Below are 17194 nucleotides of genomic sequence, written 5' to 3'. Positions count from 1 at the left end.
GTCAAACGTGGTATAAAGAGAAGAGAGTGAATTACGCAAATTAGGTATATTTTCCACCCAATCTATATCGGGAAGATTAAAGTCTCCACTAAGTATGACGTCATCAGGGGTTATTGCTGACAAAGTATTAGATAAACACAAAAGGGGATCCAGTGCATTATTACCCGGTGGTCTATAAAATGAGCCGACTGTGAGAAATTGCGAGCCTCGCAGTTTGATTGTACACCAAACAGATTCGCAAATACAGTCGTGAAATTCAAGGGCTGTGCTTGGTAGGTCTGTAGACACAAGTAAGAACACACCCCCGCCCCTTAGATTTCTATCTTTGCGGTAGACCTCATAGTTAGCAGGAAATATTTCAGAACTGTCTACAGAACCATCAAGCCACGACTCCGTACCAATAACCACATCAGCCTGTGTTGAATTCAGAAGAAAGGCAAGTTCGTCTTTTTTTGTTTTTAACACTTCTGCAGTTAACAGTTATGAAGACTAGTTTTTGAAAGCTAAGTTCTCCATTTCCGCTTGTATGCTTTGGTGGTTACCGGGCACTTTCGAACACAGTGTCATTATCTGGATCGTACATATACGTTTTGTTGCCTATAGTTAACTTGTTGTATCGCAATTTAAATTGCGCGTTCTGCTCACTGGCGTAGTCTAGAAGTCTGCGTCTTGCAAACTGTACTGCAGGGGAAAAATCGTCGCTTATAGAAAAACCACTTCGTTTTAGTTTGAAGGCCTTGGAAAGAACCCTTTGCTTGTCTTTAAATGACAGGAACTTCGAAATCAAAGGGCGGTTTTTATCAGCAGCAAAGCGGCCAATCCTGTGCGCTCGTTCAATGCTAGTAGCTTCAAGGTGTATATCGAGCTTATCGGCGAAAAAAGATAAAGCCTTAGCCTCTGAAGCTTCCCAGGTTTCAGCCGCCACGTCGGGCAAACCGTAGATGAGCAGGTTGTTTCTCCGAGATTGATTTTCCAGTTCTTCTTGACGTAAAGCTGTTGTTCTAAGCTGCGTATCGAGTTCCCGATTTGACGCTTTAAGTTCTTCAAATTCTCCCCTCAGTGGTTTAATTGCAGCCACATCGCTCTCAATTATGGCTATACGAGAAAATAAGCCCTCCAGTTTTCTTTCGAATGTGGTTTGCAAATCTTTGATGGCTTTCAGTTCGTTTATTACAGTCTTTTGTCCTTCGTGCATACTTGGAATTAGTTGCATTGCTTCAACTAGCTGATTTTCTTGCGCGACAGAAAGAGGGCCGGGATTTAATTCAACGTCACCGCACAGCAGTAGCAATAAGAAATAGAAAGCGTAATTGTGCAACAACACGAAACCTCTCCGAAATCGGCAGGTCAAGCCGCGTGATCTAACGTTAGCAAATACAACATGGGGTGGAACCGGCAGAAGAGCAAAACGAAATTTAGAACATTTAGAGAAGCTGGCACCAACCTGCATGAGCAGCAGAAAACGAATATGCGTGAAGGGCACCGCCATGACTGTGCCGGTTCCACGCCCCAAGCCGAGACTGTCGATTTCCGCCTTTTGTAGGCTGAAAACACCGAAACTGTCCTCCCAAGGTTCGTAGGCAGGGATCGGACACTGGCCAGAAACGGGTGCAGGACACGTTGCGAGAGTGGTGTCGTCGAGAAGATCCGAGTTGAAGGCGAAAACAGGCGTAGCCGATGGTGGGGGATGTTCCGTGTCTTTGCTGACGTTGCGTTGCAATAGCGATGAAGCACCACGACACACGACCTGCATGAGCAGCAGAAAACGAATATGCGTGAAGGGCACCGCCATGACTGTGCCGGTTCCACGCCCCAAGCCGAGACTGTCGATTTCCGCCTTTTGTAGGCTGAAAACACCGAAACTGTCCTCCCAAGGTTCGTAGGCAGGGATCGGACACTGGCCAGAAACGGGTGCAGGACACGTTGCGAGAGTGGTGTCGTCGAGAAGATCCGAGTTGAAGGCGAAAACAGGCGTAGCCGATGGTGGGGGATGTTCCGTGTCTTTGCTGACGTTGCGTTGCAATAGCGATGAAGCACCACGACACACGACCTGCATGAGCAGCAGAAAACGAATATGCGTGAAGGGCACCGCCATGACTGTGCCGGTTCCACGCCCCAAGCCGAGACTGTCGATTTCCGCCTTTTGTAGGCTGAAAACACCGAAACTGTCCTCCCAAGGTTCGTAGGCAGGGATCGGACACTGGCCAGAAACGGGTGCAGGACACGTTGCGAGAGTGGTGTCGTCGAGAAGATCCGAGTTGAAGGCGAAAACAGGCGTAGCCGATGGTGGGGGATGTTCCGTGTCTTTGCTGACGTTGCGTTGCAATAGCGATGAAGCACCACGACACACGACCTGCATGAGCAGCAGAAAACGAATATGCGTGAAGGGCACCGCCATGACTGTGCCGGTTCCACGCCCCGCGATGGTGCGTTGTCTTTGGTGCGCTGTGAAGTATTAGCAAGATTAACCAACTCACCCAAGCTGAAGTATTGAAATTATTCGCGGGTTCTAATTTTTGCGAATCGAGTGTAGTTTCCGTAGCGTTCACATATTGCCAGAATTGTTCTTGGGGCGTATTTTTCGCGAATTGTAGGCGATTCGCGAAATTCGCAAAAATTAGGTCCTCGCGAAAATTTAGTCGTTTATATATTTTACACCAACCATTCTACCTGGTTATATTTTTCTTTTACATTTTCTGTTGCGTGAACTATGTAGGCGTGATTTATCTCGTTTGAGTTCAAGTTATGCATTTTCATTTATGAAAAAAAAAGTGAATAAAAGGCTTTTAGTGTTAATACATAAATAAGTAAATACACATATAAATACAAGACAGCTTGGTATTTTGAGCTGCCTACACGGATTACGTAAGCAACACAGTCAGAATATCTAAAGACGTATTTGTAAAGTGATTTTTACATACATTTAAGATTAAAAATCGCAGAGCACAAAAGAAGAAACAAAAAACATTAAAACAAAATATTATATTGTTACCCACGGGATATTAACACTAAAATAACTGCCGTATGACAACCAATTGCTGTAGACTGTTCTTGTGTAGCTGGCACCATTCAACGCAAAATTTTACCTATCTAGAAAAAAAAAAAAAAGAACCGCAGTCGTATTTGTTGAGACAGCGAGCTGATGTCTATTTCGCGCCCGAAGATTTCATCAAGGAAACTTTTCTTCGCCCGTTTACATTTTGTCGGCGCCGTTACGGAATGCATTTGTAGTTTGGAGCAGTGTTCTCGGTAATGCTACGGTGCCTGGAACGCGTCTCCGACTGGTGTGTTTACCGGGTCCGAAAAAGTGGTCCCTCGATTGCCGCCTGATGACGTCATAGAAGTGTCATGTGGTCGTCGGTCACGAACCTGGCGGCGTCCCAATAGCTGTTGTGTATGTGGATGACGCCTGTTCTGCTGCAGGTCGCTCTCCAATGCGGCAGTCCGCGGAAGCTAAAGCAGCCGAAAGTTGGGACGCCTGGAAAGCCGTGACGACAGCGACACTCGCGTTCGCCTGTGGTTTTCGCCAGCATTTCTACGACCAACCGCCAGGATCGCGACATGCAACAGCATGGCACTCCGGCTTCTGTGACGTCATTTGTTGCCCCTTTGGGACCACTTCTGATGTATGGGCGGGATAGAACGCTAAACACACACCAGTCTGAGGCGCGCTCCAGGCACCATAGTAATGCGTACCAAGTAACGGCGTTACCAGTAACGCGTTTTTTTTCTTCTCGGTAGCCTAGTAACGCACTCGTTACTTTTTAAAATCAGTAACGAGTAACATATTTACGTCACTTATTTTTGGTTACGTGTAACGTAGTTACGTTGCTCGTTACGTATTCTTAACAAGACTCTAAAAATTACGCATTTATTTTTTTTGTGTTCCTAATCGCCAAGTTATATAAATTTTTGAATCTTTTGCGTTTCTCTTTTGCATTTTTCTTCTGGCTAGTTAGGTAGAACAGTAGGAAACAATAAGAAAAGTATGTTCTGTTTCTGGATGGACACAATTTTTGTAATATGGCGCTTATGCTTACATGTAATGTCGAAAGAGCAACACGTGTTAATCATAATATAACAAAGTAACGCGAGTTATTTTTATCCGTAACGGTAACGCGTTTCATTAATTTTTTGAGGTAACATAGATCGGGAACGCGTTTCTTTTATTTGCAAGTAACGAGTAACGTATTTCGTTACTTTTTTTTGCGGTAACGCCTACAACACTGGTTAGGAGTTCCCTTTAATCTTATGGCAATCAGAGGAAGAGGGGAGTTATAACGCCCTGTGAATTGTCACCGGCAAACCATCAAGTATTAATTTAGGTTCCTCAAGCGGCGACTACTTCAGTGACACATCCGAAGTTCCCTACAGGGTAAAGCGGACCTTTTCATTTACATTCTCATGACGCCTTACAAGTTCACAAATAACTACTTTGATCAAAGCACAAATCGAAATTGTAATCTGGCATAAGAATCCGGATCATGACCAGACCATACAGGCTGGAAGCTTCTCAGTCTGCGAACTTTGTTTGTAGGTTAACACTCGCCGAAATTTGAAATCAATATGCGCGGTCGAGCAAGATCTTTTGTTATTTTTTTTTTGTAAGTTGTCGTATAGTTGCTATTCAATAAAATAAAAACGAGTAGTATACTCCGACGCAGCCGACGCTAAGAGCTGATGAGACCAATCGGATAGCATCAAAACAGCACCGTCATGGTGTTCGTCATGTTTCTCTACGTCTTCTATCATCACTGAACCAATCATGAACAGAAAAGGCCCGGTGACTTGAGCTTTTGACCTGGCTTGGTTGGTCCAATTACGTCGTCCCGTCGGCTGCGTCGGGGCTTATGCTGAAACGAACTATGGTAATTACCTATGACTTCCTGCTCGCGAATTCGTCGAGCATCATTTTTTTTTTCACTCTGCAGTTTCGTGATAACGCAAAAACATGCTTTGGTCGGCGGCGTACATCGACTGTGAATTGTGTCGGCGGCGTACATCGACTGTGAAAAAAACTATTGTTAACGTATTAAATACTAAGATAAAGTTAATAACTAACAAAATATATTTGATTATTTGTCTAAAAGTGTAGTGAGGAATGCGTCTGTTTCAGTTATGAAATATTATGTCGCGTCGTGCAGGTGTGTTTTTCTTCGGTCCGACTCAGAATAACTTACGGCATGAACGTGTAGAGACATAAGAATTGGCCGACCGACTGGTACGATAAAAACTGCATTTATGGAATCGCCCGTGGTCTCGCAGTCGGTGCTCGTAGCTCGAGCGCGGCGAGCCCGAGCTCTTGCGCCAGCATGGTTCTCCCGGCCTATGAATCATAAAAGGCACGCTACAATTGGACTCTACAATTTTCTCTACAATTGGTGACCCGGACGTGATTCGCCTCTATGGCTCTCGAGAACACCGCTACCAAAAATGTCGCCGCCGTCACGTTTCGACTTCCGAAATTTTGTCCAGCGGACCCTCTGGTATGGTTCACGCAAGTGTAATCGCAGTTCGTCACCGCTCGGATCACCAGCCAAGCTACGAAATTCCATCACGTCGTAGATTCTAGATTTAATCGTCTCGCCTCCAGACGATCATCTTTTTAACAAGCTTCGTTCGGAACTGATCAAACAAACATCCGCATCGGAGCAAAGACGGCTGCAGCAACTAATAACATCCGAAGAGCTCGGGGACCGAACGCCCTCCCGGCTTCTTCGACGACTGCAGCATGCAGTTGGTGGGTGATAGATTGCAAACTTTTGATACCTCCCTTCTGCGAGAGCTGTTCCTTCAACTGCTACCATCAAACGTTTCCGTTTCCACCCCATCCGTGATTCTTGACGATCTGGCTCAGTTGGCCGACAGAATCATGGAAGTCGCACTTTCCATCGCCAGCGACTACCGAGCATCTCCTGTGGTTACGGAACTTCGCCAGCAGATATCCGAGCTTTCAGCGCAAATAGCAGCTCTCGTCTCCCGTCCTCCTGCCCCCCACCGGAGCCGCTCAACCTCCCAGCCACGATACTCTTCGTCTCCTAGCCGTCCACGCCAGAAGAACGAAGGTTTGTGCTGGTATCAAAAGGACTTTCGTTGACGACGCTCGGCCATGTCACCAACCTTGCTCGGCGTCGGGAAACGAACTTGTCCACCACTAGAGGCATCTAGTGGTGGCAACTTACAACCCAGTCGCCTGTTTTCCATCGTCGATTGTAATACAGGATTACGCTTCCTTATCGACAGAGGGGCTGAGGTGAGTGTTCTACCAGTGTCATTTGACCCCTCAAAACGGAGGAAGAAAACTCCTCACATTTTACATGCTGCTAATAAATCATCGATTGCGACTTACGGAGAACAATCCCTGGCGCTGGACATCGGCCTTCGAAGAACATTCCGTTGGATATTTCTAGGTGCAGACGTTCTGTACACCATATTAGGTGCAGATTTTCTTCGGCGTTTTGATCTGCTCGTGGATATGCACAGCAAACGTCTTCTGGATAATACCACCAATCTAGCCGTTAATGCAATCATATGCCGAAAACCGCATATCGAAGCCACTATTCCTTTCCTTCCACCCTCAAGGTATGAAACGCTTCTAAAAAAACTACACGCAACTTACATCGCTTAACAACTTTGACACGCCAGTGAAACATGACGTTGAACACCACATCGTCACCACGGGACCGCTAGTTTATGCTCGTCCTAGACGCTTTCCTACAGCACGGCTTAAGATTGCAAAAGACGAATTTGCACATACGTTAGAGCTCGGTATTATTCGGCTCTCCAACAGTCCATTGGCGTCTCAACTACACATGGTCCCCAAAAAAGAACCCGGGGACTAGCGACCATCTGGAGATTACCGAGCTCTTAATGATGCGACCGTCCCTGACAAGTACCCGCAGCCACGCAGTGAGGATTTACTGCATCACTGCAAGGGTCCAGGATTTTTTTTAAAAGTGGACCTCGTGAAGGCGTACCGTCAAGTTCCAGTGGCACCGCAAGATATTCCCAAAACAGCTTTAGCAACCCCATTCGGTCTGTTTGAATATCTTCGCATGCCATTTGGCTTGAGAAACGCTGCACAAACATTCCAACGATTTATCGACACGGTGGTTCCCGGCCTCATATTTTGCTTCGCTTACCTCGATGACATCCTGGTATTCAGCGCAGATGAAAAACAACACGAGCGACATCTTCGCATCCTCTTCGATATACACCTTTCCAAGAAACACTCGACTCCAGGGGCAGCAGACCGTTTTCGAGCCCAGTCATTGGGTTTGAGGCTAGACTGTGACCGGCGTCCCTGCTAACCCTAACCGAGTGGACTGTGATTTCGATAGGCGCAGCCTGCGTAGGCACAGTTTCAAACACTGCTGGTGGATAAATTCTCATCTTTTCCCGCCGTATTTTCTGTTTCATGGTGCATGTATTTTCCCGAGGTCACTGAGAAAACACTGTACCACATTTTAAGCAAAAAAAAAAAATACCTATAAACTATTTTTGTTGGTTAGGCGCACGACAGAACGAATGCGACTTGAATGTATAGTTCTAGTTTTTTGTGTGTTATTTTACGATAACTTTTGACGGCTCCGTGCGATTCGCCGCATGACAAACGACAAAGCGCTTAGCTGTCAAAAATAAATTACAACAAAAGAGAGCCGAAAGGCATGCATTTTTCACGTTCACAAATAACGTGTTTACCGATGGACAGGACACGAACATACAATTGAGGAAGTGTTAACATTCGAACAATAGGGAATTATAGTAGACCGTTTCGGCAGCCCGCTAAGCACCCGGATAGCGCGCCGTAATCCGCCACAATACCTTGAACTATGCAGATAAGGCTGACGGCGCGCATGCGCAGCTGCGGCGTTTTCTTCACGGATACCGTAGCGGAGGAGAAAAACGGTCTACTACAATTCCGTAATATATCGTACGTAGCACACACGATGCAGCGTTATCCGAAAAGAATTTATTTGAGAAAGATCTCAAATAACCCAGTCACAGTCGACGACAGTCATATCTTGATGATCGGACGGAATCCGAGAAGACTTCGTTTTGGGGCACATTTTGGGGAGAGCTTTCTTTTTTCACAACAGCACCAAGTCAAAGAAACAAGCGCGAGTGACCCGTTTCCCACCCCAACCCGGACAACTATTTTTGGAGAGGACTGAGGATTCTACGCGGATTATCTGTAAGAGGTGGGAGAACAATGTTCGCAAAATCGCGTCGAGGGTCGTTCGACGTCCTTCACCTCCTTCGTTTCCCGTGAATGTCAAGCAGAAAAGCTTGGATGGCAGGCAGTTACCAGCCTTATTTCTCACAATGGAAGATAACACTGAAAGGGTTATAAATAAGTGGAAACCTTCAAGAGGGGTTAGAAAACTTAGAATGCAAAACCGCAAAAACATAGGTAGAGAACCGCGCTGAACGGGTCTTCACAATCCAAGAGAGTGGTAGAAAATTTTTAGCTAATAGAGGGCGCGAGAGTCGCACCCGCCGCACCAGCATCAGCAACATGGCGGCGGCCTAGGAGCGTTTTTTGGAAATGTGTATATTGGTCAACAACGGCATCGCCATTAACAAAAGCAAGTGTGCTTTCGGAGTCGGCGAGCAAGACTTCCTCAGGCATCACGTTGACAGTCAAAGAATTTTTTCCTTGCTTTCGAAGGTAGAAGCTATCGAAAATTTTCCTCCGCCGTCGAACATTCGCAAACTTCGGGAATTCCTCGGTCTAATTAATTTCTACCGGCGATGTATTCCAAAATATGCTCACACCCTTCATCCTTTAACTCACCTTCTGCAAAGCAACACAAAGGGCTCCACACAGTTGGTGTGGACAGAACAAACTTCCCATGCTTTCAAACAAATCAAGGAAGACCTCACATCAGCTACAATCCTGCTTCATCCTCATCACGTCCGGGTCGCCAATTGTAGAGACACAAGAAATGGCCGACCGACTGGTACGATAAAAAAATGAAAGTCGTTTACAACTCCCTGTAACGCCGGATTAGAGCGCAGCTCTTGAGGAGGAGGAGGGGAAGGGTACTGAGGGGAAGGTATATCCTTCCTTTCAACTCCTCACCTCCTCATCCTGTCTGTTACTCGTCCCTCCGAGCGGCGTCGCCGTCGTCTCACGAGGGTTACGTGACCTCACGGGGGTCATGTGACGTCACCGAGGTCACATGACCTCACCGAGGTCACGTGACCCCTACGAGGTAACGTGACTATGATGATGACGTCATCAGTGATGTTGCCGATGACGTCATTATTGACGATGCCGATGACGTCATCAGTGACGATGACGATGCGGATGCCGATGACATAATCAGTGACGTCACTGATTACGTAATGAGTGACGATGCCGATGACGATGACGTCATCAGTGACGTCACTGATGATGTCATCGGTGACAATGACGGTGCCGATGACGTCCCTGATGACGTCATCAGTGATGTCAAATGTCCCATTATGCACCGCAGGGTTACGCCGACGCCGCTCAAGCTGGAAACGGGCGCCTATGAGCTGCGCTCTAAATCTGCATTTATAGAATCGCCCGAAGTCTCGCAGTCGGTGCTCGTAGCTCGAGCGCGGCGAGGCCAAGCTCTTGTGCAAGCACGGTTTTCCCGGCATATGAATCATAAAAGGCACGCTACAAACGTATTCGTTTCTAAGTTTCTCCACGTAAACCGTTCTGGCAAGAATTTCTATTTTTTTAGTCTTCGGGTTCTTTTTGTATATTTTATTTTTACGGTGGCTGGCCTCGTAATGAAGTCCTTTTTATGAATAAAAACATAAAGAGTCAACAAGAACAAAAACGAGGCGGTGCACTCGAGCGAAGCTCACGCGAACTCGCATGAGCTAAATCAGCAGATATAACTCAAACAATTGGCACAGCACCACTGAATACTTGATAGCGTCAATTTATTCGCAGACGCAGAAATAAGCGTCACAACATTCTATAAAAAATTGATCGGCATGCCAGGATGCCAAGGTGTCCAAAAACTCACTTTCTAGAAAAGAAAATTTAAAGTCGTCCTGATTGTGCTTTTAAAGAGAAATAATATCGCAAAAACGTTTTACTTTGTAGTTGTTGTTGTTGAAAAACTTTATTGAGTTGAAAGATTTAGGAAAGGGAAGGGGAGAAAGGGGAAGAAAAAGGAGAGAGTGGTTCTGTGCCCCTATTCCGGGGCTCCAAGTGCGGAGTGAACTCGGAGTGCTCGGGCCACGAGCAGCCTCTGCTCGCTAGCCGTCGCGTATTTGAGTCCCGCTTCCCACTCCTCAAGTTTGGGCTCCTCGACTGGAGCCAGTCCTGGGAGGTTCTTGCATGCCCAGACAACGTGATAAACGCCCACCCAGGGCTCACCACAGAAGGGACAGTCCGCCGTGGCGTACCGCTCTGGGTACCACAGATGTAGCTGGATCGGTGTGACGAACGTGTCCGTCTGAAGTCGTCTCCACGTGAACTCTTCTTCTTTGCTGAGACCTTTGGCCGGCCCAGGATATTCTGCCCTATGTGTTCGTAGAGCCTTTAAGGCCTTACTGTAAGTGAGCGCACTGTCCAGATCCCTCTGGGGCAGAACCGAGTCCCGGTATAACGCACCTCGGGCCGCAGCATTCGCCGCCTCGTTTCCGACTTGCCCCATATGGCCGGGGGTCCAGATCAGATGTACTCCCTCTACTGCGGTTTTGCGGAGGAGCCTTAGAGCTGGTTGACCCACGACCCCTCGCGCAAAGTTTTGACAAGCTCTTTGTGAATCCGAAATTATCGTCGCACAAGGATTGCAAACCACCGTCAATGCTATGGCCGCCTCCTCCACTTGTTCAACCGTCTGCGCTCGTATGGAGGCGACGCGTCTGATCTGCCCTTGCGCACTGGCCACCGCTATTGCAGCCACCCCCAGCACCGGACCGGCCCCATCCACGTACAGGGTTCCCTCTCTGCTGTCCCAGGAACGCGCTAGGGCCACAGCTCGCGCTTGTCTCCGTTCCGCATTCCTATCCGGGTGCATGTTGCGGGGGATTCTACTGATCGCGAATCTCTGCCGGGTCTCAGCCGGCAGCTCTTCCCCCGCGTCTCCGGGCCCGTGAGAACCGCCGGGTACTGCCATTCCCAGTTTGTCCAGAAGCCACGCTCGATTCACTGTGGAAGAGAGTCGCTTCAGCTGTGACACTAGTTGAGCTTCATGAAGTTCTTCTATGGTGTTATGCACCCCAAGTTTAAGCAGTTTCTCGGTCGCCGTACGCTCCGGTAGCCCCAGCGCGTTTTTGTACGCTCTCCTTATCAGTACGTTTAGCTTTTGCATCTCCGCCTTGTTCAAGTTCAGGTACGGAGTGCCGTACGTCAGTCTGGCAATAATGAAGGCCTGGACCAACTGTATTGCCTCTTTCTCCTTTATACCGTGTCTACGGTTCCTAATCCCTAGCAAAAATAACGGTTTGAAATCAGTCCGGAAAGTGAAATCCGGACTAAGATCAAACCGGAGTCACACCGGAGAGGCGACTTCCGGTTCGCACAAACCGTGAATTTTCAAATCCGGTTCAAAGTCAAATTGGAGGAATTCCGGAGAGGCGAATTCCGGTTCGCTCATACCGTGATTTTCCTAATCCGGTTCAAAGTCAAAGTGGAGGAATTCCGGACACGCGAATTCCGGTTCGCTCTAACCGTGAATTTCCTAATCCGGTTCAAAGTCAAATTGGAGGAATTCCGGACAGACAGATTCCAGTTCGCACAAACCGTGATTTTCCCAATCCGCTTCAAAGTCAAATTGAAGGAATTCCAGACAGTCAAATTCCGGTTCATACAAACCGTGATTTTCCTAATTGGTTCGAACAAACCGTGATTTTTGGAGTCCGGTTCAAAGTACAATTGAAGGAATTCCAGACACACAATATGCGGTTCGAACAAACCATTTTTTGTCAAATTCGGTTAAAAAACAAATTGGACAAAGTCTAGACTGAAAATATCTGCTTTGCACAAACCATACTTTGCCATATCTTGTTCCAAAGAAAATCGGATCAGCCGCCTGATGCCGAAGACTTTCAAGCGTATGGTTGAAATATCAAGTTGCAAACAATCCATCCCGATACCGTACGTACGGGCTGCTGCGTCGATCAAAGCTCAGACCGCAGAAGACAGACAGCTGATATGCGGTGCCAAAAAGGCGACATCACGGCGATTTTTGTGCAAGTCATCGCCATCTGATTCCATCTAGCATTTTTATGCACTCTGCAATACTTGTTCACTATTATGCTTAAACTACGTTTTGTTATTTTTTTATTATGTTTTAAATAATTACTTGATAACTGTCAAATAATTTTTTTTATATAATTTTCTCCACATAAAAACAAACAAAAACAAGAACTAATTCAATGCCACAGCTAGATGTACACACAATCGGAAAGTGTAATTTCAGTATCTTTGACAGCTTTCCTGCGGTCTCCTTGTTTATGCCTGCATGCTGAACATTCTATTATGGTGCGCATGCAGGCAATTTCAGGGGCTTTTATCAATTTAGGTACGCAAAGCAGGGATTTAAACCGTAACCGAAACCGAAAACCATTTAGGAACGAAAATTTTCAGTAACCGTAACAGAAACAAAATCGTTATTTGAAATTAAAAAAAAAAAACACGTAACCGTGGGCGTAACCGTAAAGTATTTACCGGTAACTGGTTTTAACCAATATTAGCCGAAAAAAAAAATCTCATGTATGACTTGGAGGACGGATCTTGAAATATTGTGGCAATTTGACAGAGTTACTTTCAGCGAGTGGTGCATCTGGTAATACGATTTCCGTTCAATCTAACTTTAGGATTAAGGATACTTGGTTGGAATCATTAGTCGTGCTTATAATAAAAAAAGTCTATTTCTAAATCTATCACGCTCCTACATCGCTACACGTGTCAGTACGTGTCGCCTTCAGTGTAATAACTAATAAGTTAGAATTCTCAGATGTCCATCCAATTCGGTTCTATCAAAATCACCAACGTTCCTGACATGCAGTAGCCAGTATGAAGAAACGAGGTAAATTGACTGTCATGCAGAGCTGGCGGAAAAGAAAACCTGGTATTCATTTAGTCTGAAACGTCGCTAGTGACGATTTTGAAACACAGAAAGAAAAAACAATGTGACAGGTTTGACATTGGCGTTAAGTGTATGTTTCATATTAACCGTGATCCAGAATTTATCTCAACAGAAAACAATCACAAAAATTAAAATTATTTTGTGAAGTGAAAGCTAATATATCCTTTGATGGCCAGTATTTACATGGAAGTTCAGTGACTGGCCGGCATCGGCGCTTTGGTGTTCAAGCTGGCGAGCCCCGTCATGGAAGATCCGTTTACTGACCGGCATCGTTTTTTTTTTCGCCTTTTTCACTATGAAGTCAAGTCATTGAGATTCTGACAAACTGTGACAATTCATGGATAGCGAGTGGAAATGTTTGCGTTGATCAATCCTTCCTAAATGACTGCCGACGCTAGGGTATTTTATCCCAGCATGGCAAGGCTGACGTGTTTTATCGCGAAAACGCAAGAAAAAACAATACGGTGAAGAAAATTAGCTGCAGAGGATTTGAGAATGTGACCGCCTACGCCACAAAAAATAAATTTTACAACGCCGAACATCACTTTTTTCAGGAAGCTAGTTTAATTTGATGTACTATACTTAAGGTCCGGTGGTATACGCAGGTGTTTGGCACTGATAAAAAATAAAAACGGTATAACGGAGCCTAAAAATAAAGAAAAAAAAAAAAAGCGTGGCATGATTGAGCACGCGCTTTGAGTTACAAAAACAATAATAAACATTACTTTCCAGAGACTAGAAAAGTAAGAGATGTGTTTATTGCTTATGACGCTACGAAATTGAGTGCGAAAATATGCTATTTCAGACAGGAATCAACTGCTTTCTGTGGTAGTTACGATTATCTAACAGAAATATTTCGAACGTTCCCATAGCCAAACGATATCTGTTGCTTTGATAAATTATGTTATACGACATACCGCTCCAGAGGAACGCGAATATAAAAACTTATTTTTTTAACGCAAAAAAGCGAGAAACACCACTGCATTGTGGATGTTCACACTGCCGGGTTTGGGAATGTGACCCCTTGACGCTACGAAAAATAATTGTTACAACGTTGAACGATGCCGTTTCTGAAAGCTAGTTTAATTATCCGTGCTGCACTTGAAACTCAGGAATAAAAACGTGTCTAGGCCTAATAAAAAAGTAAAACTGCGGAGCGCAACCTGTATAAATAAAACCTGGCGGCACGCGGGGGATAGCACTGATCTACGAGAACAAATTAAATACTACTTTCCGGAAGTCAGAATATTAAGAGATGTGCTTAATACGTAGCGCGCTATGAGCTCAGCTAAATTACTGCCTTAAAATGACGGTATTTTTGATTCGACAGTGGGTGAAGATGGCCGCTTTCAGACAAACTTCAGCTGCATTACTGTGGCAGTTTTACCACTTACACATTTTCCCATTTTGCTCGCAATATGCTCATTATTATTACATTTCTTTCTTCTTTGAAAGGACTTGTACTGTTTGCCTACGGTTATGAATTATCCCGGCAAAACAAGAGGGCCACGGTTTGTGCTTTGCAACAATTCTTTGCAACAATTGCAACAACTTAGGCTCGCACTTTTTGTTTTCACCTTCTCCGTGATTATTACCCTAAAGAACGGTGCCGACGACTGCAAAAAATATAGAAAATATTTAAAATAATAAAATATAATACAGAAAGGTGAGAAAAAATATTTAAAAATATAAAAACTAATACAATAAGGTGAGAAACAATATTTTAAATAATAAAACCTAATACAAAAAGGCGAGAAAAAAAATTAGAAATAATAAAAACTAACACAAGTAGGCGAGAAAAAAATATTTAAAGTAATAAAAACTAATACAAAAGGTAAAAAAAATTAAAATAATAAAAACTAATACAAAAAAAAAATCAAGAAAAGAGTGTTTTCCGGAATTCGAACCAACGTCCGCACGCTCTGCAAGATAGCGCGTTAGCAAACTAGGCTAAAGTTTTTTTTTTTTTTTTTAATTTATTACATGGAAATATTACTAAGACAACAGCAAGACAAAACATGGCATGGTTATCACATCCCCATTCCCATTACATGTAATTCTCTATCTTGAATTCTCATAGACTCATTGTCGTGCATAGACAGAAGGAACAGAAAGGAATATTAAATAAATACAAATTTCACGTGCTAAAAGTCAGGTAGATGAATGCATCGATCAAAAAGAACATACCAATCTGGCCGCTCGTCAAGGTAGTTAAATACATTTCGTACATGCGTTACGGTTTCAATAAAATTTGATTTGGTATAGATCGGGGAGGGTCCGCATTCCTGTCAATCATTCTTGTTTTCCAGAGGCTATGCAACCCCATTAATGTAAACAGATCGTAAGGAAAACTATCATTCAATTTTAAGGGCAAAAAACGGATTGTGTAGGCATTGATATTCAAGTCTTTTTCAGTGTCCTTTGTAGGACATCCCAGAAAAGGTAAGCGTCGGTGCAGAAAATAAAACAATGCTCTATAGTTTCCGGTTGGTTACAAAGGCGGCAATTGATTGACCACGGCACAAAAATTCCACGTTCACGAAGCCAGGGTTTTACAGGTAACGTAGAAGTATGGAGCTTAAAGAAGAATGACTTTGCTGCAGGCGAGACATGTAGTTTTCGGACACGTCTAAGGACATCTTTTCCAGGGCCTTCACTATATATGCTTCGGTACAAAGGTTCAAGGAACGTTATGTCAATCAGATCAGCATATAAGACTTTGCGTGAAACCGTAAATAAATGCTCCAAAGAAAAACGAGCTGTTAGAAACTCAATCGCGCTCACTACTTCTTTGAGGTACCCCACAGGACGTGATGTGCTTGCGGGTATCGTCGTAACCACCAAATAGGGTAATGCACTCGCGAGTTCCGTCTGTAAGTAAGTGCGAAGGAAATGATGAGATGCAGTTCTGAAGAATAAAAATCGAGATATTACTTGCTTTAAAAAGATGTGTATGAGTCCGAGACCGCCGACATCGATGGGGCGAAAGAGGTTATCACGTCTTGTAGGTTCCCAATTGGAACTCCATATAAAAGTAGCAAACACTCTGTGAAATTTTTGAATATGGCTTCTGGTACAGCAAATCACTTGAAGTATATACCAAAGTTTGGCGGCGAGAAACATATTACAGGCCTTAGCTCGCCCGAAAATTGACCACTGGTTGGATTTCATCTTGTCAGCTTGACATTTGATTTTTGACACCCGTTCAGTCCAGTGATGACCATTGTTACGGATACTGTTAAGTGGAACTCCTAAGTACTGAGGGGCAATGCAGCTCCACGATATTTCAGCATACTCTGAAGGTGTTGTGGCCCATTGCCCGCACCAGAAACCTACGCTTTTCTCCTTATTAACGAGTGCGCCGGTTGCGTCACAGAAGTTTTGTGTTATTGTAAGGACATTGTCGACGCTGCGTTTATCGGCACAAAAGAAAGCTATATCGTCTGCATATGCCAATACTTTAACTTCAGAAGAGTAGAGACGGAAACCCTCCACGATAGGGCTGTTAAGTACACTCAAACAGAGGGGTTCTAAATAAAGCGAAAAAAAAAGCGGTGATAGCGGACATCCTTGTTTGACGGACGATTCAAGACTAATTCGATTTGAGAGTGAACCGTTAACTATAAGCCTGGTGGCACAGTTACGGTAGCATAACTTAAAACCCTTTAAAAGTGTTGGTCCTGGGTTTACATGACGTAAAATAGCAAAAAGGAAAGTATGGGACACGCGATCAAATGCCTTAGCCAAGTCTACTTGAACCATGGCGACCTGACCGGCATGAAGAACGCAGCTTTCTATCACAGAACGCGCAACGTGGATGTTAGTTTGTATACGTCTCCCTCTAATCCCACAGGTTTGGTGGTCTCCAACAACAGATGACGTTACACACTGTAATCGTTTTGTTAAAATTTTAGCAAAAATTTTGTAATCTACGTTGCATAAACTAATTGGTCGATAGCCTTCAATGCGCTGTAATTTGTCTGGGTCTTGACTTTTAGGGATCAACACGGTATGGCTCTCATAAAATGACGGCGGTAAAGTTCCCATCTCATACGCCTCCAAAAACACCTCAAGTAGAAAAGGACATAGCAAGTCCTTGTATGCCTTGT

General features: G+C 44.7%; 1 protein-coding gene across 2 annotated transcripts; it reads right to left on the bottom strand.

Moving 5' to 3' along the window:
* Positions 1 to 233: 233 nt before the first annotated feature.
* On the bottom strand, positions 234 to 2399 carry LOC120839178. 2 transcript variants are annotated; one of them, XM_040209433.3, is made up of 2 exons: positions 1748 to 2399; positions 502 to 1444 (listed from the first exon to the last, which is right to left on the bottom strand). In XM_040209433.3, the coding sequence occupies exons 1-2, from the start codon at positions 2396 to 2398 to the stop codon at positions 539 to 541; spliced, it is 1557 nt and encodes a 518-aa protein (XP_040065367.1). In that variant the 5' UTR covers position 2399; the 3' UTR covers positions 502 to 538. The 2 variants fall into 2 exon arrangements, with proteins under 2 accessions (XP_040065366.1, XP_040065367.1); XM_040209432.3 differs by having other exon boundaries at positions 234 to 2399.
* Positions 2400 to 17194: the final 14795 nt, after the last annotated feature.

This window comes from Ixodes scapularis, unplaced genomic scaffold (assembly GCF_016920785.2).
Source record: "Ixodes scapularis isolate PalLabHiFi unplaced genomic scaffold, ASM1692078v2 PGA_scaffold7__128_contigs__length_106722199, whole genome shotgun sequence".
In the NCBI taxonomy this organism is placed as follows: domain Eukaryota; kingdom Metazoa; phylum Arthropoda; class Arachnida; order Ixodida; family Ixodidae; genus Ixodes; species Ixodes scapularis.
The sequence above is the reverse complement of the archived record's forward strand: the minus strand, read 5'-3'. Positions and strand labels throughout refer to the sequence as shown.